At 67.6% G+C, this 27,405-nt stretch overlaps 2 protein-coding genes across 6 annotated transcripts; both read right to left on the bottom strand.

Annotated features, from left to right (window-relative positions):
* Window positions 1-1,181: 1,181 nt before the first annotated feature.
* Window positions 1,182-8,917, bottom strand: LOC310886213 (uncharacterized protein; the record flags this gene model as incomplete). 4 transcript variants are annotated; one of them, XR_014575245.1, is made up of 14 exons in its annotated part: window positions 1,182-1,736; window positions 2,047-2,118; window positions 2,220-2,366; window positions 2,754-2,897; window positions 3,446-3,515; window positions 4,069-4,223; window positions 4,320-4,397; window positions 4,738-4,812; window positions 4,937-5,005; window positions 5,171-5,239; window positions 5,465-5,633; window positions 5,766-5,871; window positions 5,956-6,018; window positions 7,574-8,917. XR_014575245.1 is itself a non-coding variant. In XM_083810489.1 (14 exons), the coding sequence occupies 14 exons, from the start codon at window positions 8,915-8,917 to the stop codon at window positions 1,728-1,730; spliced, it is 2,568 nt and encodes an 855-aa protein (XP_083666615.1). In that variant the 3' UTR covers window positions 1,182-1,727. The 4 variants fall into 4 exon arrangements, 1 of the variants encoding a protein (XP_083666615.1); XM_083810489.1 differs by having other exon boundaries at window positions 2,754-2,908; window positions 3,459-3,515; XR_014575244.1 differs by having other exon boundaries at window positions 2,754-3,515.
* Window positions 8,563-26,989, bottom strand: ASAP3 (ArfGAP with SH3 domain, ankyrin repeat and PH domain 3). Of its 2 annotated transcripts, XM_083810481.1 has the most exons (28): window positions 26,528-26,989; window positions 26,435-26,495; window positions 26,206-26,319; window positions 22,418-22,490; window positions 21,954-22,099; window positions 20,069-20,143; window positions 19,757-19,806; window positions 19,372-19,498; window positions 17,604-17,689; window positions 16,796-16,871; window positions 16,616-16,702; window positions 15,603-15,712; window positions 14,983-15,052; window positions 14,319-14,406; window positions 13,927-13,975; window positions 13,595-13,782; window positions 13,366-13,499; window positions 12,796-12,890; window positions 12,410-12,590; window positions 12,218-12,303; window positions 11,980-12,095; window positions 11,785-11,852; window positions 11,571-11,678; window positions 11,179-11,422; window positions 10,772-11,078; window positions 10,213-10,348; window positions 9,886-10,008; window positions 8,563-9,641 (listed from the first exon to the last, which is right to left on the bottom strand). In XM_083810481.1, the coding sequence occupies exons 1-28, from the start codon at window positions 26,764-26,766 to the stop codon at window positions 9,567-9,569; spliced, it is 3,312 nt and encodes a 1,103-aa protein (XP_083666607.1). In that variant the 5' UTR covers window positions 26,767-26,989; the 3' UTR covers window positions 8,563-9,566. The 2 variants fall into 2 exon arrangements, with proteins under 2 accessions (XP_083666607.1, XP_083666608.1); XM_083810482.1 differs by lacking the exons at window positions 26,435-26,495; window positions 26,528-26,989 and having other exon boundaries at window positions 26,206-26,420.
* Between the last annotated feature and the right edge of the window lie 416 nt (window positions 26,990-27,405).

Here is a 27,405-nt window from a genome sequence, read left to right as displayed (position 1 = left end):
GGCCCTGCTCCTGTTCACAAAGCACCCGGCTCCCTGGGGGCCGAGCAACTGCCCCGGGGGTTATTTACAGCCCGCTTCGTGCCTCCGCACGGGAATTTTGAGCAGAGCCCTCACAATAAATCCTTTGCCTGTGTCCCCCCCCCCCTCCAAGTGCTGCCGAGACACATGGTCACATCTCTGCGGGACAGACGGACGCAGGTGAGTGCCAGGGCTCCGTTAGCCTCTTGGAAATTAATTTGGGGCCAGGCTTCCCCTGGTATTGCTCAGCCACCTCTGGAGCCGAGGCAATGCCCAGAGGTAAAGCGCCGGGGGGCACGGGGACGGATCCGGCCCGAAGGATCCAGCCAGGAGCGAACGGCACCACGACATCCCCCAGCTCAGCACGAGCCTCGTCTTTGCGGCCATCTTAGGGGAGCGTAAATCCTGGACTGCAAAAAAAATGGGGCCAAATCCCCCGTTTCCCCAAATCCAAATCCGTTCCCCCCCAAATCCAAATCCGTTTCCACCCGAAGTGGCCCCAGTGCTCCCTGCGCCGGTCGCCGCACCGTCCCGCTGACGTTTTATTTGCCCACCACAATCCTCCGTGTGCCTTAATTGCAGCCACACTTTGCAAGTGTAACTAATTGCCTCGGAGCCTTACTAATGATTTCAGCATGCTAATGAGTGCCAAAGCCCGAGGTGTTTTCCCAGGGGGCTGGAGCTGGCTGACCCTTCCCGGGGCTACCAGGACCCTGGAGATGGGGGTGTGGGTGTTAGCACCCAAATCTGGGTGCAAGCTGCCTCGAGCTCTGCCTGGGGGAAAATTCACACCTCAGGCTGAGATGTAAAAATTACCAGTTGTTTTTCCATTGTTTTTGGTGGTCAGATGGTGTGGTGCTGAGGGCGCTGGGTGCACGGAGCCTTGCAGGCAGTCAGGGGCACAAACGGCTCCGTCCACACCCGAGCACCCATCGGCAGCTCCAGCCCCTCCGCCCCTGCCACCAATGCACCAAAACACCTCTGGGGAAGCGTTCCCCACCCCGATCACCCATGGGGACCCCCGGTCCTGGCAGCACAAACCCAACACGGAGCCAAATCCTGCATCGCCTCCTCCGCACCGCTCCGGCCCCAGGGGAGCCGCCTCTGGGGGAAACTGAGGCACGGGCACCGAGCCCCCTCCAGAAAGCAGCCCTTGCTGCAGAGACAGTTCACGCCTTTATTGCTGTAGCTGGAGGTTTTCTTCCCACTCCTCTGCCCCTGTCCCTTCCTCTTCCCCGGGAACGCCGGCCGGACACCCCGTGTGGCACAGAGCGGGGGGACGCGGTGACATCCCACCGGCACGCGGGCACCGCTGCGACCGACCCCATCTCCCCCCACGCCCTGCCACCTGCAGTTAGGGGAGGGAAAGAGGGCATTTGGGGGTGAAACCTGGCCCTTTCCCAGCCCCACATCCATGGGGCAGCGTCCCTCCTGCCCCCCAGGCATGCGGGCCCAGGCTGCCCCCAGCCCTTCCCTCTGCAGCCCAGTTCGGACCAGTCTTCTCGCTGGACGTGTCTGCGCTCCCAGTGGGCTCCCAGTACAAAGGGCTGGAATTCACTGGGATCTTCCACAGCAAACCTGCCCGATGCCGGGACACTTGTGGGATCCCAGTGCCGTGGAACAGGGAGCAGGGGGGCTGCTGCCACCCTCCCACGTGCCATCACCATGTCCCCTCCGTGCCGTGTCCCCTCCAGCCCCGCTGGGCGCCGTCAGCAGAACTGCAAAAGAGAAACCGAGCGTGGGGTGGGGGCACCCCGCAGGCAGCCCCCGCTCTGGGCAGTTTTGGGGGGCTCTGACACCCCCTGGGTTGGGACCAGCCTGCTCCCCATGGGGTGTGGGTGCGGGATGGGTCCTGCAGCACCCGCTGTGCTGGAGCACCGGGCGGTGGCACCACACCAGCGCCCACCATGGAGGGCTCGGGGGTGGCGGGGGGCACGGGCAGGGATGCTGCAGGGGACACGTGTCCCAGGGATGGGACAGGGGAGGGCCGGGGGGACCCAGAGCCCCCCCTCCCCGCCTCGTACAAACCTTCCAGCGGTTCCCACACTCGTTGCACAGCACGAATGTCGTCATGGGCTCGTCGGCGCTGCGCGTCTGCACCTGGGGAGGGAGCGGGCGGCCGGCTCAGGGGATGCTGATGGTGTCCCCCCCCCCCAGACTACGAGCTGGGGTCCCCTGGGTGCTCGGGAGGGGGGGCTCACCTGGTTGTAGGTGCAGTTCTTCTTCTTGCACTTGCCGCACTGGAAGAGGTCAGTGACGGTGCCGCCCGTCTTGGCCATCTGGTGCTCGCGGATGGCCTCCTGGGTCATGGCATTGCGCAGCTCCTTCAGCTCGTCGCTGGCCATCTCCTGCCACGGGGGGGGCACGTCAGGGCCTCCCGGGGAGCCGCCAGGCGAGCCGGCACAGCCCCGGGTGCAGACCACCGTGGTCCATCACCCGCCCCGTCCCTGCAGGGGGCTGCTCCTGCTCGCTGGGCTCGAACCCATCCAGAGGAACAAGTCCCCCGTCCTCAGCCCTGCCTCCAGGGAGCTGTGTCCCTATGGGGGCTCCCAGGACCTGATCTGGGGACCCCCGTGGGGCAGGAGGAGCAGGGACCGGGGTCCAGGGAGCAGGACAAGGGTTTTTTTTTTTGTGCTGTGAAATGGGACCTGCACCGCCAAAGCAGGACCCTGCTGGCCCTCGGGCACCGAGGCAGCCTCCAGGAGGGGCCGCGGTCCCCTCGCCCCGCTGCGCACCTCGGCGGTCATGCGTGCGATGAGGCCGGGCAGGATGGCCCCGCACAGCACGTTCCTCCGCAGGTTGGGGTTCTTGGGGTCCTTCAGGTTGCTGATCCTGCTCCGCACCCGGTTGCGGTACTTCATGTCCGTGCTCTTCAGCTCCTGGAAGATATGTGGGGCCCGTCAAGGAAACCTCAGCATCCTCTGCCCCCCACCCTCCGGGGGGGGAATCGTCTCCGGGGATGGTCCTGGCCGGAGGGGAGACCCCAAAGCTCTGAGCTGGGGGGGACTTGGAGGTGGCCCTGTCCCTGCCAGCGTGGCACAGCCCGGGCACGGTGCTGGACCAGGGCTGGATGGAAACACGGGCACCCCCAGCAGGCTCCACAAGGAGCCAGGACTGGGTTTGGGAAGGGAATGCTCCATTGCCCCCCCCCGGAGGGAGGCAGGTCCCCGAGCAGGGGGCTGGGGGGGGGGGGGGGGGGCACAGCACCCCCGTATCAAAGCTCCTGCCCCTGGGGTGCTCCTGGCTGGGGCTGCTCAGCATCACCTGGGGCTGCTCAGCACCAGCCTTTTGTGCGGGTTCGGGGCTCCCTCTGCAGGCAGCCAGCAGGGACACCCAGAGTCCCTGTCCCCGTCCCCGCCACCCTCTGTCCCCGCCACCCTCTGTCCCTGTCGCTGCCCCCCCCGGACCCCTCAGCAGGACCCCCAGCCCCCAAAGGATATGGTCTTCGATCTCCGATGCCATCCTCTCGCAGTTGACGCCGAACTCCTTGTAGTCATCTGCGGGGCAAGGCGAGGCAGGGGGTGGCCGGGGGCCAGCCAAAGCGGCCAAAACCTCGGCTCGCTCGCCCGAGGCACCCCCTCCCTAAAAACAAGTCATTTTCCCCCAGCTTAAACCCACAGTTAAACCCTTTACAAGGCCCACATCCAAATCCCCCGTCGAAGACCCCCACCAACCTCCTTTTGGGGCTGAACGCTGGGTTTTGAGCCGCAGCCGGGGTTTATCTGCCAGCCCGGGGGTGAATTTGCTGCCCGGGTGCCCCCAGGCCTCAGAGCCCCGTTTATTATTGTAGGGTTGCTCCCGCTGGGGCTGTCCCATGGGAGAACCAGCCCAGCTTGGCCAAGTACTTTAGGGACGGAGATGGGGGGGGTCCCTGCTGCCCCTCCAAATAACTTTTTGGGTTGCTTAGGCTGGGGCTCAGTGCGGATTTGGGGGGGTTCCCCTCCCCGTTTTGCCGCAGAGCCGGGCGTAGAGCAGCCTGCTTGCCCAGAGGAGCAGGATGCGGCCCTCCCCAGCCCCCCAATTTTGTTACCCCCCCCCCCCGTTGCTCACCGTCCATGCGGAGGGCGGCCGTCAGCATCTCGATGCACTTGTCCCGGACCGAGTCCCCCGTCAGGTAGCAGGGGGGCAGGAGGCAGACGCTGGGCGAGAAGGGGGGGCTGCTGGGGGTCCGCGGCGTCTCCGCCTTGGCCTTGCTGCTGTTGGCTCTGCGGGGGTTTGGGGGGGGGGGGGGCACACAGGTAGGTGTTGGGGTCCCGTGGGGACGTGCCAGCCCCGGGGGGGGGGTGGTGGCTGGCTCCTACCTGTCCTCCTTGCTGTCGCTGGAGCTCCTCCGGGGGGTGGCGGGGGCGGGCGAGGGGCTGGCACCCACGGAGGCTCTCCTGGAGGGGGCACGGGGCGGGGGGGGGGGGGACAGCGGGGGAGACACCAGGGATGGGGCATGGGGCAGGATCAGGCTCGCAGCCCTCTCTTCCCACCCTGGCTGCGTGTCCCATGGTCAGAGCATCCCCAAAATGGGGTTCCCCTCCTCCCCACCCCCCCCAGGGCCAGGTGCCCCCCCAGGTCCAGGTCCCCTCAGCAGTGCCAGGACAGGGACTTTGGCCACCGGGTGGGCACGGGCACCACCGCCAGCAACGTGTCCCCATTGCCATGCCCTTCCCCAGGGCCCTTTGCACTTCTGGCAATGCAGAGCCCCCCCCCGGGAGGGGGGTTCCTCCTTACCTCTCCCCCGAGGGTCTCTTCTGCGGGGAGGAAGAGGAGGAGACGGCCGAGGACCTCGAGTCGGCAGAGTCCCTCCTGCAGGAGCAGCCACGGCTCGGTGGATGGGCACCAGGCGGTGGGTCCTGAGCCCCATCCGCAGCCCGAAGAGGGGCTGGGGTCCTCTCCCCCCCCCCCCCGCCCCCCAGCCCAGGACCCCCACCTCTCTTTCTTGCCATCCAGGGATGACTTCTTCGAGGACGCAGAGGGGCTCCGGCCGCTGCTGGACTCCCTTCAGGGCAGGAGCACAAGGGAAGGGAGGGATGCTCTCAGCTCCCAGCACCCTCCGTGGGAGCTGGATCCTGCCCCCCCTTCCCACCAAACCCCCCCCCCCAGCCCCACAAAGCCTCGTGGTGCCCCGCAGAGCCCCGAGCAGCGCGGGCAGGACCGCGGGTACCTCTGTGGGTTGGAGTCGGGGGGGTGGCCCTTCGGGGGGGCTGGGTGGGAGCCGGGGTTGCTGGGCTTCCTGCAGAAAGAGAGAGGGGGCTGGTTTGGGGCTGGTTTTACCCTCGGGACAGCCCTTGTCTGGGAAATAAGCTTGCGGGGAAGGGGAAAAGGCCGGTTCTCCAGCGGTGCCACCTGGAAGGGGGGCTCCATCCTGGAGAAACCAAGCACATAGGGATGGGGCGGGGGGGGAGCTGGTCCTGGCCCCGCTGGTGGGGTGGGTGGTGCCCCCCCGCTGGCCCCGTACCGCTCCTTGTGCTTCTCCCTGTGCTTCTCGGCCGGGTTCTTGGGGTGTTTGGCCGGGTGCGGGTTCGCCCCTTCGTTGGGACAGCTGGGAAAATCCAGCCTCTTCTCCTTCTCTTTCTTCTCCTTCTCCCCGTCGGCGTCCTTCTCCTTCTTCGGGGCAGCAGGGGTCTCTGCGGGAAGCAGCCGGGTCACGGGCACAGCCCGGAGACACCTGAGACATCGGGGCTGGGGACACCGGGACAGCCCGGGGAGGTCTGGGGGAGGTTTTGGGGAGGTTTTGGGGAGGTTTTTGCCCCTCTCACCCAGCAGCCGCTTCCAGTTCTTGATGAGGATCTTGGCCGAGGCCACCACCTCTTCGTCCGAGCAGTGCTTGCGCACCGAGTTGACCGCCACCCCGATGCGCGTGGTCTGGGGGACAGGCGTTAGCGGGGCCGTCACCGACCCCCCCCCCACCCCCTCCGGGACCCCCCCCCCGGCGCAGCCCCCCCTCACCTGCAGCAGCTGGATGGTCATGGTGTAGCCGGTGAGCGACTTGAGCAGATCCAGCGCCCCTTCCTAGAGCGGGGAGAGGCCACGAGAGCCCTCGAGGGGCTGCGTCCCCGGGGACCACCCCGTGGGGCACCCACGGGGTCCCCAGAGGGGATGGGGCAGGCGCTCGGGGCCACGCAGCCACCAGCAGGGATGTGCTCGTAAAAAAAATCCCACTCCAACGGGAAGGGCTGGGGACACCTGAGCGTCCCCGAGGTGCTGGGGGGGGGGGGGCACACGTCACCGGGTTCGCAGCCCGGCCCTCGGGTGCACGGTGCTTGTAGGGCTAAATATATCCCCGGCATGGCTCCACGCGGGGTCGTTTTCCTCCCCGGTATTTTTAGAGCCGCAGGAACAGAGACGAGGGTGCGGGGACCCACGGAGGGGTTGTGCCACGCGTGGCGGCCAGAGCTCCCAGCCCGCTGGGTGCAGGGGACATCCCTGGGCTGTCACCCGGCTCCGTCCCCCTTCCCCATGTGGCATAAATCAGGAGGGTTTGGGAGCCACAGTGACAGCCCGAGGCCGGGCAGGATCGGTCCCTTCAGCCCCCGGGGCTATTCCCAGCAGGGAGCGGAGCAGAGCGAGCTGCCGAGGCTGAGCGGTTGCGATCCGGGGGTCCCAAAAAGCCACCGGGTCGGGGGGGGGGGGGGTACGGCAGCACCTGGGAAGCCCGCGCCTCGCCGGGGCAAAGTCCGGCAGAAACGGTCAAATATTAACTTTCGGGGCTGGGCTCGCCTCTGCTCGCCCCCGCGTAACCGGCTGGCCAGGATGGGCCCTCAGCTGGCCCCAAGGGAGGCAGGGCCGGATCCTGGCTCCCCCGGCACCAAAGCCCCCTCCCCAACCCCTGGGTGTGCCATGGCTCAGCCCCCTCCCCTCCCTGTGCACGTTTGCACGCGCTCGTGCAAAAGGCAGGGCTGGGTCTGGGGAGGGCTCTTCCCACCCCACCCCCCCCAGGGATTTTTTTTCCTTTGCGTGGGGCTGAGCCCCCGCTGCCAGCCCCAGCCCTGTTTGGGTGCTCGTGGCCGTGCTGGGCGCCAAGCACCTGTCACCGCATTTGTCCTCTGTCCCACATTGCCACAGCCTGGGACAGGTCCCCCCCCCCCCGAAGCTCCCCAGACCACCACGTCCCCATGGCCTTGAGCGAGGGGGCACGGGAGAGCCCCAAATCCAAGGTAAAACCCCCGTGGGCGCCAGCTCCAACTCCTCAAGGGTGGAGAGGCAGCACCTGGGGGTGCCCCGCGGGAGCTCAGCACCCCAACACCCGCTCAGCCCCTCCTGGGGGGGGACATTTCTGGGCCCCCTTTTTCTCCCTCCCACGTCTGGGAGCTTCGTGGCTTTCCTCCCTCTCCCCGCCCCGAGCTGCCCAAACGCGCAGGCACGCACAAATATTGCACACGCGTGCAAATATGGCACACGCGTGCAAATACGGCACGTGTGCAAATATGGCACATGTGTGCAAATATTACACGTATGCAAATATCGCTCATGTGTGCAAATATTGCTCATGTGTGCAAATATGGCATGCGCGTGCGAATATGGCACACGTGTGCAAATATTGCACGCGCGCCCCAGCCTGCCTTACCGTGCTCTTCCTGGCCACCATCTTATCCAACTTCTTGGCGATCCGGACCAGCTCCTCAGCGGGCCCCATGCTGGCTCCTCGCGGGGTTCTGGGCTCGGGCAGCCGCGGGAGCAGCCCCCGGTGCTGCAGGCATGGGGCAGGGGCAGGGGCACGGAGCGGCGGCCGGGCTGGAGCGGAGCAGGGAGGGAAAAAGGGGAAAAGAGAAGGAAGGAAAGCAAGGGAGGAAAGCAGAAAGGAGGTGTGGCTGTCCCGGCCAGTTATAAACTCCTGCCAGGCAGGCGAAATAGCACGGGGGAGGGCTAAATATAGCCCGGAGTGCGGAGCAGGACAAAGATTGCAGGAGCAGGGGGAGGCGCACGGCGGGGGGGACGCAGCGCCCTTCGGTGCCAGCGCACGGGGGGCTCGCGGGGCCGGGGGAGCCACCGCCATGGGGCTGGAGGCCGGTGGTGGCAGTGGGAGAGCCCCGGGGACGTGGCTTTGGGGCTGGGCTGGGGCTTCCCGGGGCCCAAAGGCTCGACGCAACGCGCCGCCAGCGTTGCACGATGCAGAGCGCTCTTCCCAGACCGGAGGCGATGCCAGCAGCGTCCCGATGCCAGCAGCGTCCCGATGCCAGCAGCGTCCCGATGCCAGCAGCGTCCCGCGGCAGCAAGATCCCCCAGGGAACGCGGTGCTGGTGCTGTGCCAGGGCTGAAGGCGCTGTGGTGGTGCTGGCATTGCCGGGACCCCAGCGGCTGGGAGCAGAACCAGGCTGGAGCCGTCCCAGCGGGGAGGATGGGATGCTCCTGCGTGGCCGAATGCAAGGCTGGGGAGAGAGCTGGCTGCACCCTCGCTCCCTGCCGGCACAGGGCCACCCGCTGCCAGCCCGTCGTGTCCCCGATGGGCAGGGGATGGGGACCCCAGGGACCAGGAAACTCCAGGACACACCACCCGGGATGGGGACTGCCAGCCCCGGGGAAGGGGCTGAGCCCTGCACGCACGCACCCCAATGCTTACAAAAAAAATGACGGTTTTATTAGAAATTAGAAAGAGAGAACATAAAAAACAAACACGACAGACCACTTTCTGGGATGCAACAAACAAGACGCAGACGAGGATAAACCACAGGGGCAGGCAGCTCCCGAGGGACGCCGACACGGGGCAGCATTGGTCCCAGAACACGGCTGCAGGATGGCCCCAAGGGTCCCCCCCCGGGCCGGCCGCAGCAGGACCCCGAGCCCCCCGGGGCCGGGCGGTGACCAGCACCCGCCCGGTGAGGGACACGGGGACACGGCTCCGCGGTGCTGCCCGCGCCGACCCCAGGCATCCATGGAGCTGTGGTACCAGGCTGGGGAAGTTTTCAGGCATTTCCAAGCCCTGCTGCCCTGGGGGGGCTCTCAGAGCCCGGGGGGGGGGGGGAAGGATGTGGCCGCAGACCCTCCAAACCCCCAAAAACGATGAATAAAAAGCCCTTTTTTGTTCCCTACCAATCCCCAATGCTTCACAGTTGTGGTAGTGGAGAAAACCAGGTGGCGCATTGCAGCTCCCCCCTGGAGAACGGGGACAGGGGCTCTGCGCCCACCCAGCAGAGGAGAGTGGGGGGCACCCAGAGCGCCCCCCCCAGCCCCAAATCCCCGCTGACAGGCGAGGAGAAAGCCCCCGGGATGGGCAGAGCCCACGAAAGGACGGAGAGCAGCCAGAGCAGAGCAAGCACCAAAACCTCCTCGCAGGGTGCAGCTGATGGCGGCAGGGGCGGTGGCAGCCCTTCGGCTCTCCAAAGCCACCGTCCAGGGGGGGAGCGTCCCACACCCCGGGGGTCCCCACGTCCCCTGGGAGGGCAGCAGCCACATGGTCCCATAGCAGGGGCTGGGGTCGGGCAGCAGGACCCGGTGCCCCGTGGAAAGGGGCGACGGCACAGAGGGGCCGGGGGGCGTCCGGCTCCAGCTCCCAGCCCACCCCGTGCGCCCCCGGCCCCCAGGGGACGGGGACAAAACGGGCAGCGGGGGGGGGGACCCAGTCAGTCTTGCAAGAGGTGGACGAAGCTGGCGGGGAAGACACCGGTGCGGGAGCCGTCGCCCTCGATGAAGCCGACCTGGGGGTGCAGAGAGGGGTGTCGGGGGGTGTGGGGGGGTCCCACGGTGGGTGGCGAGGGAGAGGAATGCGAGGACCGATGGCCACAAGCACTTGTGACTTGTCACCGGCAGCCTACGGTGACCACCGCCAGCACAGACGGGGCGGGGGGTGCCCATCCGTGACCCCCCAAAAATGAGCAGCCCGCTTAGGATGACAGGGAAGTGGGGGGGAGAGGGAGGGGGCTGCGCCCCGGGGGGGCTCACCCAGCTCTGCTCGTCCTCCTCCCGCGTCACCACGATCACCTCGCCCTTGGAGAAGGTCAGCTCCCGCGCCTTGTCCCCCTTGCAGTCAGCCACCGCCTTCACCCGCTTCTGCCTCCCCTTGGCCTGCGCGAGGAACGGGGTCAGCCGGGGGGGGGGCAGCCACCCCCCCAAATCCACCCCAACGGTTTTGACCCCCCCCCAGTACCTCCATCCACCCCCCTGGGGCAAAAGCTGCAGGGACGCCTGGGGATGGAGGGGTCCCCCCAAAGCTCCCCCCCACCCCCGCACCCCGTCCAAGCCCCCCCCCCCCCAAATCGTGCCACCTACCGGAGCGAATCGCCGGGGCATGGGCACGGGGGGCACCTTGCTCGGAGCAGGGTCCTCGGGGCTCTGGGGGGGGGCGGCCGAGCCGGCTTTGCCGGCCACGCCGCTGATGCGCCGGTACGAGCGGGTGCTCTCCGAGCTATCGGGGGCAGCGGGGGGGGCAGCGTCAGCCCCCCCCCCGGCTCCCCCGTCCCCCTCCCCACGAGGTCCCGGTGCCGTCGGGTTCCCGCATGGGACACCCAAGGGAGCAGGGTGCCACCCACAGCCCACCCAAATCCCAAAATGGGGGGGGGGGGGGAAAAAAAAGTCGTAACTTCCAGTGGGTCCCGGTATCGGTGCCCCCCCTACAGGACCCGTGTCACCTCTAGGGACAGCCCCCCCCCTTCCCACGCTGCCCCTGTCCCCTCCTCTGTCCCCAAGCCCCGGGGGGGTCCAGGCTGGCAGTGGGGAGGGGACCCCTTTGCTCCGACACCCCCAGGGACAATTTGGGGTTTCTCCCACCAGCACCACACAACCACCTCCCCCCCGCCAATGCCTCCCCTGAATTTTGGGGGACCCCTACCCGAACTTGACGGGGGTGACATCGGGGGCCAGGCCTCCCGGCGGGGGCTGCACGGGGGGGGGACTCAGCTCCGGCCCCCTCCGCGCGGCCCCGCTCTCCGTTTCCGAGCGGGTCTCCCAGTACGCCGCCCGCCGCACCTCCGGGGGGCTGCGGGTACCGGTGGCCGGGGGGGACGCGGCCGCGCCGTCCAGGGCCCCCACGGAGGAGGAGGAGGAGGAGGAAGAGGAGAGGCTGCGTGGCGCGGGGGGGGCCTCCGCCAGCCCCGAGAAGTGCGGCTCCGACGCCTGCCGGTGGAGCTCGGGGCGCTCTGGGGGGGGGGGGACACGCGATGGGGACACTGAGGCTGGTGGCCCGGGGCCGTGTCACGGCGAGCATCCCGCGGCGCGTGGCCCCCCCGCCCGACTCACCCGTGGGGCTGGGGCCAGGTTTGGGGCGGGGGCCGCCCCGCGTGGGGTTTTTGAGGGGCAGCGGCGGGGGCATCTCCTCGCTGTGCGCCCGGCGGGGCGCGGGCCGCGAGGGCACCAGGATGGTCTCGTAGGTCTTGTTGGTGATGTCCATGCCCATGCAGCTCCAGCGGCCCTGGGGGCAGGCGGCGGGGGGGCTGGTGGCCAGCGGCGAGGAGCCCTTGAAGGAGCGCTGGAGGGGGCTCACCTGGGGGGCAGAGACCCGGACCCGGAGCTGCCAGGGGCTCCCCCACCACCTGCAGCCCCCTTCTGCCCCCTGCCCCGTCCCGTTGATGGGGACGCAGGGTCTGTCCCTGTCCCCCCCCCCCCAGCCCTTGCCACCGTCTGGTGGGCACCTTCTCCTCCAGCTCGTCCTCGCTGTCGTAGGTGTACTCCTGGGGGGGCTCCCAGTCGTAGTCCACGTGTACCTGCAGGGAGAGCTTCCCCGCCTGCGCCTGCTCCAGCTGGGTGACGGGGGGGTGTCAGCGGGGGGGCGGGCAGCTCCCGGGTGCCCCCCACCCCAGCATCAGCCCCCTCCCCATCCCCCTGGTCCGCCCCCACCCCACCTACCAGCTCCTCGCACTCGGTGTGCTTCAGCCTCCTCGCCACGTCCAGCGCCGTCTCGCCGGCCGCGTTCACTGCACGAGGGATGGAAGGGGACAGATCCAGGCTGCTCCGGGGGGACAGCCCCGAGCAAAAGGCTTGGCCCCAAGTCCGTCCGTCCGTCCGTCCCCCCGCCCCCAGCCCTATATCCCGGCCCCGTACCCGTGGTGAAGGCAGCTTTGCCTTTCAGGAGCAGCTTGAGGCAGTTGGGCTGGTTGTAGAGCGCGCCGTAGTGCAGAGCCGTGTTCCCGTCCTGCGTCACCCGGTCCAGCGTCCCCCTGCGCAGAGCCGGGACAGCTCCAGAGCGTGCGAGCATCGCTCCCCGTCCTCACGGGGACGCTCCGGCACCTCGGGGACGTCACCGGGACGCCACGGGTGATGGGACCCCCGCCGGACGCACCCGTTCTGGATGATGAAGTCCACCAGCGGCAGGGACGACCTGTCGGCGTAGCGCACAGCCATGTGCAGCGCCAGCTCGCCCGCGTCCTGCCGGGAGGGTGGGAGAGCACAGCTGAGCCCGGGGACCCTCCGCAGCCCGGAGGGGCTCCCGGAGACGGGGACGAGCCACGGACGCTGCCGGCGTGGGGCTCACCTGGCCCTCGGGGCTCGCCAGGGGCTTGGCCAAATCGTGCCCTTCGGCGAAGGCCTGCAGCAGCGCCAGCAGGTCGCGGGTGCGGATGGCGTCCCAGAGGCGGTGGGGCTCGTCGCGGCCGCCCCGCTGCACGTAGCGCCGCTCCATGTACTTGGCCACGATGTACTCCTTGCGCGCGCTCCTGCGGGGCGGGAGGCATCAGCGGGCAGCCCCGCACCTCGCCCCCCTCCCGAAGTCGTATCCGGGGGGGAAGCTCTGCGAGGGGTGCAGGTCCCGATGTCCTGGCGATGACACCGGGAGCCCCCAGTCCTCGGGCTGGGGACAACGGGGACACAGAGCCCCCCACCCCAGCCGGCTCCGTGCCCCCCCGGCAGTGCCGGACTCACATATCGCTGCCGGCCGAGGGTTTAGGGCAGTCCTGCGTGGGCAGCGTGGCCTCCATGATCTCGTTGAAGCGGGTGTTCCCGACGCTGACGGCCAGCTGCGGCGAGAGGGGCAGGGGGAGACGAGCCCTGGGCAGAGAGGGGCCACCCACCCTCCCCAAAATCCTGGCCGTGCTTGCCCTGGGACGTCCCATCCCCATCGTGGAAGGATGGAGAGAGGAATCTACCGGATCCACCCAGGACCTTGCCCCCCACCGTCTCCCCCAGGGATGAGCCTTTCTCCCAGCAGAAGTTCATTAGAGCAGGGAGCAGGTCCTGGGGGGCTGCCAGCATTCCCCCCCCCCCCCCCCAATTAACAATCATTTCCCCTGCATCCCTGGAGCACCATGCCAGGGGAAGAAATCTGCAGCTAGGGAAACCGAGGCCAGATGGTGAGAGAGCAGACCGGGAGGGAGGAGGAAGAGGAGGAGGAGGGTTGAAACCCACACCCAGGAGGTTTGGGAGCCCCCGAGCCCCCGAGCAGGGGGCAATTCCCAGGGGGTGCCAGACCCCCAGGTTCAGGGAGCCGCTTACCAGCAGCTCGGAGGTGCTGAGGACGTCCAGGGTGAGGGACTGGATGCGGGAGTAATGCACGCCCAGCTCCCGGTGGATGCCGGAGCACTCGATGCACGTCAGGATGCCCAGGTTGGTGGAGAGCCACGTGGGGTCTGCAGGGCACGGCGGGGTGGGGGGCTCAGCATCGCCTCCCGGCCCCTCACCGCTTCCATCCCGCTGCATCCCGCACCCCAGATCCCCGACCCACCGGGGGCCCCGCAGTCGCAGCACTGCTTATTTCCCGGCATGTTCTTCACCTCGCCGATGACCAGCTTGGTGAGCTCCTGCACGCCGCCGTCCGCCGCGCCGCCCGCCGAGGCTGCCCCGCCGTTGGGCTCGCCCTTGAAGGCGTTGCTCAGGGCTTCGTCCTTGCTGTTCTGCAGCACCGAGACCCACCTGGGCAGGGGGAGCAGAGCCGGGCGGCCTCGCGGGGACGCACCGGGGCCGGCGCCGCGCGGGGCGAGGGGTGCAGCCACGGGGGATTTAAGCCCTGCGGTGCTTTGCACGCTCGCGTGGGGTGCGGACGGCCCCGGCACTTACACGACGCACTCCTGCTCGTCCTCGGCTTGGAAGTGGTACGTCCTGTTGTCTGCGGGGACGGGGACAACGGTGAGCTTTTAGGAACGCATAAGGTTGCAGAAAGGGGCTGGAACGGGGCGTTTAGGATCAGTTTGCACAAGGTCGCAGGAAGGGGCTGGAGCTACTGCTACGGGCTGCTCTGAAAAAATCGCCGCGCATTGCGCTTCCGACGCCCTGCTGCCACCTCTTGCTGTCTGGCGCTCGAGGCAGCCAGCACCTTGCGGGGCTTTGCCCTTCCTCCGTAAAAAAAAAAAATAATCACGTGCACCCCCCACACCCTGGGATACCCACCCGGGGTCTGTCCCCGGGGACCCACAAGCGGACCCGCGAGGGCACGGAGCGGCGGCACTCACGCGTCACCAGGTCGAAGCACTTCTTCTCCTCGGCGTGGGGCCGCACTTGGCACGTCAGCAGGTTCAGCTTGACGGGGGGGCGGTTTATCTGCAGGGCGGGGGGACGGAGGGGGGGGTTAGAGGAGGTTCCCCAGAGGGTCGCTTTTGGGGCACGCGGAGGCTCAGCACCTCTCCAACCCCCCGCACGTTCCCTTTGCAGAACGGGGCTGGGAGCGGGGCTGCACTTTGCAGCCTCTGCCCCCAGATGGCAGCACCCCCTCCCCAAAATGACTCCGGGTCCCTTTGGCCTCCTCTGCGGCCTCGACACCTCCCTAAAACCCCCTCTGCCCCCACTAAAACCCCCATCCCACCGGCACACAGCGAACGCGGGGGGTGCGAGGGACCCCCTGCTATGACAACCCCGAGCTGGCGGCTTGCTCTGCTGCCGGGGCGCGGGTGGGATGCTCGGGGAAAAGCCCTACAGCCGAGGTCATGGTCCCAAAGGACGGGAGACGTGGAGCTGGGTGGTTTCGGGGGCAGCACCCAGCAGGGGACGGCACAAACCGGGCTCTGCAGTTTGGGCACCGCTGCGGGGTGTGCGCCGGGCGGTACGTGCCGGCAGCACCCCACGTAGCACCTCGGGGTGACCACGGGGCTGAAGGTCCCCCCCCCCCGCCGCCCTCACCGTGCTGTGGGAGATGGTCAGGCAGCCGTACTTCACGCCGCACTTCCTCTTCTGCCACACTTTGCGGATCCTGAGCCAGAGCAGGAGGGGTGAGGAGCCAAGCAGGAGGGGCGAGGACCCACAGCGCATCCCTGACCACGTCCACCCACCCCAAACTTCCCCCAGCACCCCCCCGGAAGAGGCTCCACGGCTTTGGGATCTAGGGTCGTGCTTCCCACAAGTCGCCGAGCACAGGGGTGGAGACCCCTTTGGGGCTATAAGAGCATTATTTGCCCCCCTAACCCATCCCAGCAGGATGGTTTCTGCCCCCATGCCCAGGGGACACCAACCCATCACGATGATGCCACCGACCCATTACGGGGGTCCCCTGCGCCACCTCCAAACCTCCTCCTTCCCTCCCCACCTGCAGCTGGGCACCCACCCACCCCGACCACCACCTCCAGGGCTCCTCCAGCTGGGAGTAAATGGCATTCTCCAAGCCTCTAGACCTTCTTAAGACCAGATGGGACCAACAGCACCCAACGGTCTGTGTAACGGACCCAAACCCTCACCCAAAGGTGTCCCCCTCGGGGGCTCCCGCGAGCACAGACCGAGCTGGGGTAAGTAACGCCCACCCTCACCCGTCGCTCTTCTTGTACAGGAACCCCGACTTCTCTGTCCCGTACTGCTTGTTCCCTTGGTGCTGGTGGATGCTGTAGCCGCTGCCGGAGTTCTTCCTGCTCAGGTTTTCCTGAGCTCACCAGGAAAAGGAAAAGAAAAAAAAAAAAGCATTTAGAAAGCAATGTGAGAGGGGCAGGAGTGGCCGAGCCCCCTGGAGGACCTCGTTATGGAGTCAGAGACCTTCGTCCCCTTTGGGCATCCCTCCTGCTCTGCTCCCGTGGATGTCCCTATGGATATCCTCCCCATGAATGTCCTCCAAGCATCCGTCCTGCTCTGCTCCCACAGATGTCCTCCTCCCTGTAGATGTTCTCCTCCCTTTAGATCTCCTCCCATGGATGTCCTCCTCCCTACAGATCTCCTCTCATTGATGTCCTCCACCCTATAGATCTCCTCCTATGGATGTCCTCATCCCTGTAGGTCTCCTCCATGGACGTCTTCCACCCTAGAGATCTCCTGGCATGGAAGTCCTCCTCCCTGTAGATCTCCTTTCATTGATGCCCTCCACACTATAGATCTCCTCCCACGGATGTCCTCCACCCTACAGCTCTCCCTTCACTGATGCCCTCCACCCTATAGATGTCCTCCAATGGATGTCCTCCTCCCTACAGATCTCCTCTCATTGATCTCATTGATGTCCTCCACCCTACAGATCTCCTCCCACGGATGTCCTCATCTCTGTAGATCTCCTCCCACGGATGCCCTCCACCCTACAAACCTCCTTTCACTGATGCCTTCCACCCTACAGATCTCCTCCCATTGATGTTCTCCTCCCTACAGATCTCCTCCATGGACGTCCTTCTCCCATGGATGTCCATCTCCCTATAGATCTCCTCCCTACAGATCTCCATGGATGTCCTGCTTTGCTCCTCCCCAGCCCCCCTTTCCCCGCTGCCCCCCGTCCCCCAGCCAAGGACACCTCCCTCTGCTCAGCACCCAGCGCCCAGCACCCTCCCGCCCCACCACCTCCTCTCACCTCCTTGCTGTCCAGCTGCAGGATGCTGCGGAGGGAATCGCGGGTCTGCGTCAGCTGCTTCACCTCCTCCTCCTGCGCCTGGTGGAGCTGGAAAAGGAGCGGGGACCGCGGGTGTCCTGGGGGGGGAACGGCCCGAGGGACACGTCCACAGGGCAGCGTGGGGGGTGCCGGGGGACTCACCGCGTGGAGGGACACGGCGAGCTTCTCGATGAAGGGGTAGAGGTTCTGGGCAGCCTTCCAGCCGTCTTGGAAGAAACTGGGCATTGATTTCACGCCATTAAGATGCAAATGGGGAAAACGGGGGAAAAAAGGGCTTATTTAGAGAAAGCGTGGCGGGGGGGGAAGCAGCAGCACCCCTCACCCCCCACCCCGGGGAAGCTGCTCTTGCTCTGCAGCTCCCTCGCTGCTGGGACGGGGAGGGATGCTGCAAAGCCCACGTCCAGCCCGTGGGGTCCGGATACCCCAAATATTTCGGGTGTTTGGGACACGGGGTCGGCCTCTTGCTCGATGCAAGCTGATCTCGCCGGGGCTGAGGCCAGATCCTGGCCCCTTTGGGTCCCTTCCCCGGCTGACAGCACGCCCGTGGCCAGTGCCACTGCTCCCTCCCTGCCTCAGTTTCCCCACTCGAGAGCCGGAGGAGTGCGAGGGAAGGAGGGGGACGTTCCCCCTGCCCCGAACGCCCTCGCTACGAGCTCCGAGGCTACCGGCGGAGCCGCTCGGCTGAACTCATCCCTGGAAATCCATCCAGAAACCAAATCATCGGCTACATCCCCGGCCAAGCCCCTTCCCCCAGCCCTTACGGACACGTTTGCATCTCCTGGAGCCAACAATCCCGACCGGACAGCGTCGGGCCCTGCCCAGCACCTTCCCCAGGAGCTCCGTGGGGTCGCTCAGCCCCCAGGACAGGGAGCGAGGTGTCCCCAAAACCCACCCCCCCCCCCCCGAGCGCTCCCGGAGGTGACAGCCGAGCCCGGGGACGGGCACCTACTTGTGCTGGGCATGGAAAAACTTGATGAGGCTCTGCAGGAAATCCGGCCCTTGCTTCATCTGACTCTCGCTGGCTTTCAGCAGGTACTGGGGGGGGAGAAGGCAGCCGGTTAGGCGGCGGGGATGAGGACCGGTCCTCGCCCCCCCCCTTCCCCGCGTGGGCAGGAGGGTTGTGACGCTGGCTCGGTTTCGAGAAGCCACGATGTCGGCTGTGAAGTCAGCTCGCCGGGGACCACCCTCGGAAAACCTGGAGCTGGAGGTGCTCCAAGCCCTGCAAAGTCGACGGGCCGAGGCGGGCCTCCAGGGTTTCCAGCCGGGCGCGCTTCTCCCGCTGCTTATTACTTCTGGAGTTAATAAATAACCCGAACCCAAGTCAGCTTGAGGAAAAAAAAAATTTAAAAAAACTGAATGATTTTGTACATCAAACCTGTCCCTCACCTGCAGGCGGAAAGAAAAAGGCCCAGACCCCTGGGTCAGGCAAGCCCCATGCAAAGAGAGGAGCCTGGAGCCTCCCCTGGGCGAGCTCAGCCTCAGCCCCGCGCAGCTGGAGGCTGGCCTCCTCCCTCCCTGCCTCCCCCCGACGTGTTTTGGGAGGCGAGCGGAGGGGAAGGCGGCCAACTTCCAGCTGCAGGGGCTTTCCACGGCCCGACAGCCCTGGGGCGTGCTGGAGCCGCCGGGGGACCCCATGTCTCCTCTGCTGGGGGGGCCGCCGGGGTAGGGGAGCAGGATGGAGGGGGGGCAGCTCCCAGCGTGGCCGAGGAGGCACGCGGGGAGGGGTGAAGGGGGGCTTTGTGGGGGCTTCGCTGCCCTGCCAGCGATGCCCCGAGGTGGTGGTGACAGGGGACTGTCCTGCCGAGACCCGTGGTGGGGGTCCTGCTGCGCCCACCCACCCACGGGAACCCCCCAGCGAGGAGCTGTGCCCCGCAGAGCACCCCTGGGGTGGAAACCCATCGCGCCCCCGCCCCAGAAAGCGGCAAACACCGCGTGCGCACGGGCGTGCGCACACGTGCACGAGCGTGCCGGCCCCCAGCGCCCCGATTCCAGGCGGGCGCCCGCGCGCAGGCGCTGCTGGAAGCGGCCCCTCCCGGCCGGCCGCGTTTCCATGCGCTGTTATTTATTTAACAGTGCTGCTATTCAAAGCACTGACTCATCTGGCCCAGCCCCAGCCAGCAGCCCCGACCCCGCTGCGGCGCTGCCTCCTCCCTGCACACCCTGCCCTTTGCTCCCCCAGGAGCCCGGGGACAGAGGAGGGGACTGGGGAGACCCCGGGAGGACGGGGGGCTGGGGGGGGGCTGGCACCAGGTCTGTGTCCTTTGCTTGCGCCCCCCTGTGTGCTTGGGGACCTGGAGAGCCTCTCTGTTTTTGCCAGCAGGGCAAAACTGCAAAGCCAAACTGCGTCTTTCAGGGGTTTCATCCCAAAGGATCGCCTTTTGCCCCAAATGCCAGACCCTGGTTTGGCAGAGGAGGTGTAGGATCAGGACCCGGAGGACGCGGGTGCAACGCCCCGGTGCTCCCTGCGGGGTATCCCACCTGCACCCGCATCCTGCAGGGAGCAGACACGGCCCCATGGGGGGGGACGGGAGGTTCCCCGAGCCAGGACCCCACGGGGACACACGGGGACGGGGACAGACGAGTGCCCTGCGCTGCACCCACCGGGACTGCTCTGGTGGTGGGGACGGGGACTGAGCACCCTGCACAGCTCTGGCCACAGCGGTCCCCTGCGTCCCCCCGACCCCGAAGGGCCCCGAGCCCCCCGGCGCAGCCCCCACCTCGCACATGTGGAGCTGGAAGAGGCGCCGCTCCTTCTGCATGTCCTCGGCCAGCTCCGCCGCGGACGGTTCCGCCTGGATGACCCCCGCCAGGCGGGCGCGCTCCTTCTCCTTCTCCATCTTCCCCCTGCGGGACGGCACGGGGACAGCTCGGGGACAGCCCTGCCAGAGGTGGGGGGCACCTCGGGGACAGCCCTGCCCAAGAGGGGGTCCCCAGGGAGCTGCAGAGGTGGCAGAGGGGGTGGGAAGGGGCAGGGGGCTGCGCTGGGATGGACCAGGGGAAGCCTCCCCAGGGCTGGCGCAGAGCCTGGCTGCGGCCCTGCACAAAACACCTCTGTGCGCGGGGGGATTAGGGGGATTTTGCTCCGGGCATGGGGTCGCTTACACTTTGGTCTCGTAATCCTTCCAGGCCTTTTCAATCTGCTTCTTGGAGTCCTGCAGCGAGAGGAGAGAGGGGACGGCAGCCGTCAGGGGAGGCGAAGGGACGGGCACAGACCCGGTGGCACCAAAGCAGCGTCCCAAAAGTGAGGGCTTTGCTTTGCATCGCTGTGCCGGCGCCCTGCCCTGCTCCCCATACTGCGGGTACATCGCCGCTGCGCCTCTGCCTCTTGCTCCGTGCCGCGAGCCGCGTCCCCAGGGCTGCGTTTTGTCCCCGTACAGGGGACCTGCAGCCGAGGAGCCAGGGCTGGGGACTCACCAGGCGGCCGTCCTTCAGCTGCCCCTTCAGCAGGCTGTCCAGGGGGAAGGAGACGATGTTGTTCAGGTTCTGCACCTGGAAAGGGCAGAGACGGGGACGGGGTTACCCCAGGGGCGTCCCCGCGTCGGGGGCAGGTCGGGAAGCAGGAGCTCCGCGTCCTTTCCAGCACTGGGGGCTCCCCCCAGTAAAATCGCTGCCCCAGTAAGGGTTAAAGAGGCTGGAAACGGGGCCGGCTGCAGGCAGGGGCAGGCTGGGGCTTGCTGGAGCTGGCTGCAAGATGTCTGACGCGGGGCCCTTCCCACAAACCACATCAGCGCCGCGGCTGCCAGAACTGGAGCTGCTCCCCCCCATCGCCGCCCCGGCCCCGGCCCCGGCCTCCCCGCGGCACGGCGCAGACACCCGGCGGGCAGCCGGCGGTGCCAACCGGGCCGGGACCTCCTGACGTCCAGGAGGGCTTCCCAAAGCGTCCCCTCCCCGAGCTGGGGGACCGGGGGTGTCCCCAAAAGCACTGCGGCATGCAGAGGGGACGCGGGAGCCTGCTCCCATCCCGGTGCCTCTCCGTCTGACCCCAAACCCTGGGGTCCCCACGGGGCAGCACGCGACGTGGGGCTGTTGGAGCAGCTCCAGCACCCTTGTAGGGTGATCCCAGCTGGGCACGGACCGGGGCTCGGTGCGATGCTGGGCGCACACCGCGTCCTTCTGCATCGGAGAGGAAACTGCGATGCTGCAAAACCCTACAATGCCTTGCATAGTCTCCCGAGGGGTTTTGCTCCCCGACACCACAGGGAGGAGAAACCCAGCCCCGGGGCAGGAACCGGCCCCAAAGGCTGGGGAACGGGGCGCCCCATCCTTCCGCCGTGCGTGCGGCGCCGGGATCCCGCTGCCGAGCAGCTCCCGGGGAGGGTTTGGAGCAGAGGCGGCTGCGGGCGGCCGTTCCCACGCCTGCAGCACGTGGCACAGGGGAGGCGCAGCGCGGGCACTGCCCTCGCCCAGGGAACCGGTTCGGCTCCTTCCCCGCGACGTTTTCCCCACGGAGCCCCCGAGCACGGGGCTCCGGCCGGGCCGGGATGGCCGCGATGGGGAGGAGAGGAGCGGGGAGGCCCGGGCTGGGGTAACTGGGAGAGGAGGATATGAAATCTGAAATTCCTGCTGGGGGAAGGGCGGCAGCAAGGAGTCTGCTCCTTAAGCAGAGCCAGAGGGTACAAATGCCCCTTTTTTGGGGGGTGGGCTTCAAAAGGGACCCGAGGGCAGTGAGAAGCCAGCAGGGGATGCCCCAAGGCTTTGCTGCATGGCCCCAGCTCCCTCCAGATCCCACCCAGCACAAAGCCCAGCACGTCTCCAGGAGCCCAGCTCTCCCCCCAGGCTATCAAACCCTTCCAGCCTCGACAAATGGAAGCAAGAAGATGCGTTTGGAGAAAAGAGACCCCGAGAAGAGCCGTGGCCCCCCCCTCCCACGGCGGGGATGGCTCCAGCCGCCTCTGCTGCCTCCCGCGCGGCTGCGGCTCCCCACGGCCCCGCTGCGCGCTCAGCGTGGCTTTGATTTACTTCTTGGCAAGCGAGATCAGAGATGTGAAAAAAAAAAAAAAAGGAAGAAAGGGGGAAAAAAAAAAAACAAAACCAGCAGCCCCAACCGCACGGCAAATCGCAGCATCGGTGTCCCCAGCAGAGCTGGGAGGGAGCTGGAAAATCCAGCGGAGGGGGTATCGGGTGGCCCGCGAGCATCCCCGAGTCTGGGGTGGGATCTGGGACCTCCTGCCGCGGTGGAGGGCAGCTGTGCTGGGTCTCTGCCCCAAATCCAGATGCCTGGTGCAGATTCCCCCCAGCTTGGCCCCAGCAGGACGGGGGAAGCAGGCTGAGGTTGCTCCCCGCGGGGTCGGCGGCTCACCAGGTTCTTGAAGAGCGCGGTGACCTCGCGGGTGAAGACGGCCAGGTTGAGGAAGCCGGTGGAGAGCTCGTGGTTGTTCTGGGAGAGATGGTTGTTGCCGAAGTTCTCCAGGGCCTCGCTGTACTGCTCCTCGTTATCCACGTGGGCTGTGCGGGGGGACAACAGCGGTGAGGCGGGGACGGCGGCGGGGTGGCCCTGCGGGACCCCCTTCCCCAGGAGGTCCCATCGCGGGTCCCACCCGCACCCACGTCCCTGTCTCTTTGGGTTGGAGCAGGACACCAGCGATGCTCCTTACACAACCCCCCCAAAGCTCTCGATTTACATCTTTACCCCTTTTTCAGCCAGCTTTCGGCACCCCAGCACGTTCCAAGCATCCCCAAGGGCCACCACGCGTGGATGGCACTGGGGGAGGATGTGACCGCGGCAGCCCGGGGACGCCCAACATCTCTCGAAGCCCGACTTACTGAGCCCGGAGACGTGAATGGCTTTCACATATTTCCTTATTCTCTGGAGCACGGCTTGGTCCCCGTCCAGGCTCTGCGAAAGCAAAGGAACAAACCCCTGTCAGCGCTCCCCCCCCGCCCCGCTGGCCACACAGGGCTCCTTGGCCGGGCGCCTGCTCTGCCACACAGATGTGCGGGGCAGCAGCCAAGCTCCCGGGGACAGGAGCTGGAAGCACCCGGCCCCGTGCAGGATCGGTGCTGGGGATGCCGCAGCCGCGGTGCCCGGCCGGTCCCGTGCCAGCCCTGCGGTCCCCACGGTCCCGATCGCCCCGGGGAGGTGACGCTGGAGCAAGGCGGTAGCGCAGGGTGACAGGTTTTGGGTCTGTTTGGAAGCAAGCAGCTCCCAGCAGCTGCGAAAATGCCTCCGTGGCTCCCCCGGGGGTTGTTTCAAGCAGGGAGAGGAGGAAGGCAACCCCGTGACGCGGCACAGATGCGCCAGGCTGGCCCAGCCGCGCCAGCATGTGTCCCCATGGGATGGGCACAGCACCAGAGGCACACGAAGGTCCCCCAGCTCCACGCACGGCAGAGCCAAAACCAAAACCTGCATCCTGCCGATGCCCAGCAGGGACCGAAACGACACAAATCTCACCCCGAGGGACTTGGCTTTCTGCAAAATCTTGACCCGTGCGGGGTCCCGGTCGCAGCCCCCAGCCCCATACCCCGACGCCGTCCCGCACGCAGCCGCAGCCCTGTCCCCGCTCCGTCCCTCGCCACAGGCACGGCGCCCTCACAGCCAACGTGTGCCGAGCGTGGGGGCGAACACCACCCAGCCCTAAATCCAACCCCAACCCCAAACCTGACCCCAACCCCAACCCCTCCCAGGCAGCCGGAGCCGCGCGCAGCAGGAAAGGGTTAAGGCCGCCTTGGCTGCGCTGCAGGTACCAGAGGCATGATAACAGGCTGGAAATATTTGGAGGGCGTGAACGGCGAGCAGGGCGAGGGATGAAACCGCCGAGGAATTACAATAAAGAGGCTCTCTCTCGCTCGCTCTCGCTCTCCCAGCGAAGGTTTTCGGGCTGATGTCAAGGCCCATTTCCTGACAGCGGGGTCAGCCCGGCTCCGGCGCCTCTCTCCTCGAGGCCCCTCCTTGGACGAGGTGCTGCCCAGCAGCCTTGGCCGGGATGAGGCAGTGGGGAGGGGGGGGCAGAAGCCAACCCCCCCCTCTCCTCGGGGGTCTCTCACCAAGGAGGAGGATGCTGGGGTGCCCCGAAGCCTCCCGTTCCCCTCTGTGCCCTAAATCCAGTGCCCCAAGCTCTCCGGAGCTGTGCTGCGGGGCAGAGGCTCCTCCTGCCTCGGGGGGGGGGGACACAGCAGATGATGCCGTGAGCCCCCATGCATGACTTTGCCCCAGGGAGGCCTTGGTGCTGCCCGAGAGCAGCCCCGGGCAGGCAAACCGGCCAGGCACGGCCTCGGGAAGGGGAAACTGAGGCAGCGTGGGATGCTCTGGATGCACGCAGGCACCGCACAGCCAGGGGACGCGGCTGCCCCGGTGCCACGGGATGGGGCAGCCCCCCAGGAGCGCGGCCCGGAAGGATGCTGGAGGTGGGGCAGCACGGAGAGGGGACAGGGGACAACCCAGAGAAGGGGTCACATCGGCACAGCCGGTGGTGGTGACAAGGGATTCCCTATGGGGACGGCGGGAGGGACGGACCCGCACCTGCACCGCAGCCGCCTGGGGACCCCGGGCACTCCTCCTCGCCCTGCTCAATGGGGGCCATTCTTCGCCCCCCCCCCCCCTCGCCGTGCCGCCCGGGGAAGGCGCGGCGATGGGGCCGGGGGCTGGAGGCGGCGCTGCCGCCGGGGCAGGATGCGGCCGCTCCGGGTGCAAAGGGCAGAGCAGGGCAGGACGCCGTGTTTACTCTGCGATGGGGCAACGCAGGATGCGGCCGCCAGCTCCGCGGCCTCTGCCCGGCCATCCCGCACCGACACCTCTCAATCAGCCAGCACCACCGAGGGCAGGATGCGGCCCTTCTGCTCACACCAGAGACCCGGCCTCGGGTCCCCTCCCCGTGCCTCGTCCTGCTTTTATTTCTCAGCCAAAGCCCCCATGGGATGCGGCTCCTGCCCCCAGCACCCCAAAGCCACACGAGACCCCCGGGAGGGGACAGCCCGTTGTAATCCCAGGAGGGAAACTGAGGCATGGCGCAGCTTCGGACACCTGGGAGGACCTCGGTGGTCCCCCGGCCTCCTGCCCTCAGCACCCTGCTTCGGCACAGCTTTGGGGTGCTGGGGGGGGTCGCGCTGCCCCCTCCCAGCAGACAGCAGCCTGGGCTCACGTCCAGCAGCGCTGAGCACCCTCCGGCTTCCCAAAGCACCAGGATGGATGTGGGGCAGGGACAGGCGGTGACACAAAGCCCCAGCCCCCCCCGGCTCCCCCCTCCCAAAGCAGCCGCTGTTTATTTTCCTTGCCTGATGCTATCGCCCCGTCGAGGATCAGCCGGCGGCGCGGGGCTGGGGCTTGTTTGTTTGGATTTCCCTCTTCCCCTCCGCAGGGGCGCTGGGTGTCGGAGGCCTGGCTGCCTTTCGGCTCCCCCGAGGGTCCCCGCAGCCCCCTGGCAGACACGTGCCCCCCCCGGCCCCTCTCCCCCGAAGACCCCAGCCGCTGTCACAAGCCCCGGCGCTCAGCCACGCTCGCTGGAACGTTCCCAAGCGAACCCCCCCGCCCCCCCAAATCCCCGTCCCCCTTCCCCCAAATCGCAGCCTCCCCAGGGAAGCCGAGCGGCCAAACGAAATTCCTGCCGCTTCCTCCTGCCTGGAGCTGCCTCCCCCTTCCCCGGCCGAGAGAAAGAGCCAGAGCCAGGGGAGAGCACGTGCTGGCGGGGCCCGGGATGCTCAGCACCATCGGGTGCTGGGTTTCCAGCCTGGGGGGCTCCCTTCCCGCTGCCCCCGGGGCTTCGAGGGGGCCCGCGCCGGCCCCACGAGCTCTGGCTCCCCTTCAAAGCCATTCCTTCGCTAAGAGAAATTGGCAAAGGACGCGGGACCAGCTGGAAACAGCCTCTATTGGAGGCAGGAGTGGGGAGAGAGGGATAAGCGCACCCCGCCACCCCTGCTCGAGCCCCATCCATGCTGCTGGGGGGGCTAAAAATCCCACCCCAGCTTTAATAGCGATGGGAGCCCCCCCGCAGGGACACCTCGAGCCCTCAGGGCGCAGCGGCTCATAGCCCTGAGGCACGGGGCCGATGCTGAGCCCAGCCCTGGGGACGGAGCCAGCCCCTGGGCAGCACCCAGAGCTGGAAACGAAACCAGCTGGAACGGCGAGGTTTTGCCCATTTCTGCAGGCCTTGGCCCCAAGAAAACGCGTGGTGGGGCCGAGGATGGAAACGGCCGCCCCGGCTGCAGGGTCCCGAAGCAGCGGCTCAGGGCGAGCGCCGGGGGACCAGCCCCACATCCCCGGGCGCTCGGAGACGGGCGGCACGAACAGCAGCCCCCCGAAAAACTTTCCGGGTTCCTCTTTCCCACGAGCCATTGGTGATGGCAGCGACCGAGCCCTCGGCAGAAGCGAAAAATGAAAACCTGGGAGAGCTGCAGCGAGAGACGCAAACCCCGCACCGAGCGGGGCCGGCGTCCCCGGGGGGCTCGGAGCAAAGCGGGGCGAGGGGGGGGGACCCCAGTAAATAGAAACCCAAGGGAAAGAGGCGGGTGCTCACTGCGGGGCCAGCACTACAGGGCGCCCGGGGCTCGGGATAGGGGCGCAGGGGGTGTCCCCAGGGGGAAGCGCAGCCCAAGCCTCCCCCCCCAGCCCCGCTCACCTCCTCCAGAGCCCCCACCGCCCCCCGGCACTTCTGCATCTTGGAGGCGAAGGCGGCGGCGGCCGGGGAGCTCAGGTCCTCGCCGGTCACGGCCAGGAACTCGGCCACGCTGATCTGCTCGGGCATGGTGCGGGCGGCACCGGGGGGGCACCGGGGGGAGGGCACCGGCAGCTGAGCCGGGAGCGCACCGGGGGAGCGCACGGGGGGGAGCGCACGGGGGGGAGCGCACCGGGGCTGCACCGGGGAAGCTGCTGAGCGTCCCGGGGCCGTGGGGGGCCGGTGGGGGGCCGTGGGGGGGCCGTGGGGGGCCGGTGGGGGGCCGGGGGATGCCGGGGTTCCCGGGGCCCGGCTCAGCGCCCCATCCCCTGCAGGCCGGCGGGGCTGCACCGGGGAGTTTCTCCCTCTGCCCGCCCGCTCCCTCCCCGCCGCCGTGACGTGGGCAGCGCCGCCCGCCCGCCCGTTAAAGGCGAAGCGCCCCCGGTGCCCCCCCCCCTCCGTATTCCCCCCCCCTCCCCCAGCAGGGGCCGTCCCGGGGCACCGGCGGGGCGCGGGGGGCTCCATCCGCAGCACCGGGGACCCAGGGTGCCGAACCCCTCCGTGCACCCCTCCCCCGTCAGGCTGGGACCGGAGAGGGGGGGACCCACGGCAGCCCCCCCCCCCACGCGGGGAGAGGCCCCACGGAGCCCACGAGATGGGGGCAAAGCACGGGGTGGGAAGGGCAGCGTGGTTCCTGCCCGCACCACGGGCACGGACAGGGGTTGGGGACACCCAAGGTGGCCCCTAAAGGCCAGCTTGGGTGCACAAGGGCTCGGCCTTAAATCCAAATTAAATCCAGATTAAATCCCCACCCCCCCAAGCACTCGGCTGTCCCCATGCCCTGCTTGGCCCTGGAGGGGGGTGCACATGGCGCAGAGCCCACGCGCCCCGCTCCGTGCCTCCAGTGCTGCCCTGAGGCTCTGCTCGGAAACGTCCCCAAAAAAAAGAAGTGAGAGCGAAGGAGGAGTGGGGATAACGAACGGAGGGGGGTCCAGGGGGGCTGAGGAAGGAGAATCCGATGGCAAACAAGAGGAAAGGAGAAGCAGAAGAGGAGGGGGGTGGCAGGGACACGGAGCCACTTCTGGAGCACCCCGCTTTGCCGTGGAGAGGCAGCACGGGGGCTCCGTGTCCTGCCGGCCCCTTGCCTCGCCCAGGCCCGTGCAG

The sequence above is a fragment of the Anser anser genome (genome assembly GCF_964211835.1).
Source record: "Anser anser genome assembly, chromosome: 24".
Lineage (NCBI taxonomy): Eukaryota > Metazoa > Chordata > Aves > Anseriformes > Anatidae > Anser > Anser anser.
This window is presented reverse-complemented; position numbering and strand designations above follow the sequence as displayed.

What these genes read in the sequence shown, in the direction of transcription:
- ASAP3 (XM_083810481.1), bottom strand. Translation starts at nt 26,766, where the DNA reads ATGGAGCCCCCCGCGCCCCGCCGGTGCCCCGGGACGGCCCCTGCTGGG. An exon ending in TGGCGAGCCCCGAGGGCCAG is followed by an intron (nt 12,304 to 12,409) that starts GTGAGCCCCACG and finishes CCCTCCCGGCAG; the next exon opens with GACGCGGGCGAGCTGGCGCT. An exon ending in ACCTGGCCCCAGCCCCACGG is followed by an intron (nt 11,079 to 11,178) that starts GTGAGTCGGGCG and finishes CCCCCCCCCCAG; the next exon opens with AGCGCCCCGAGCTCCACCGG.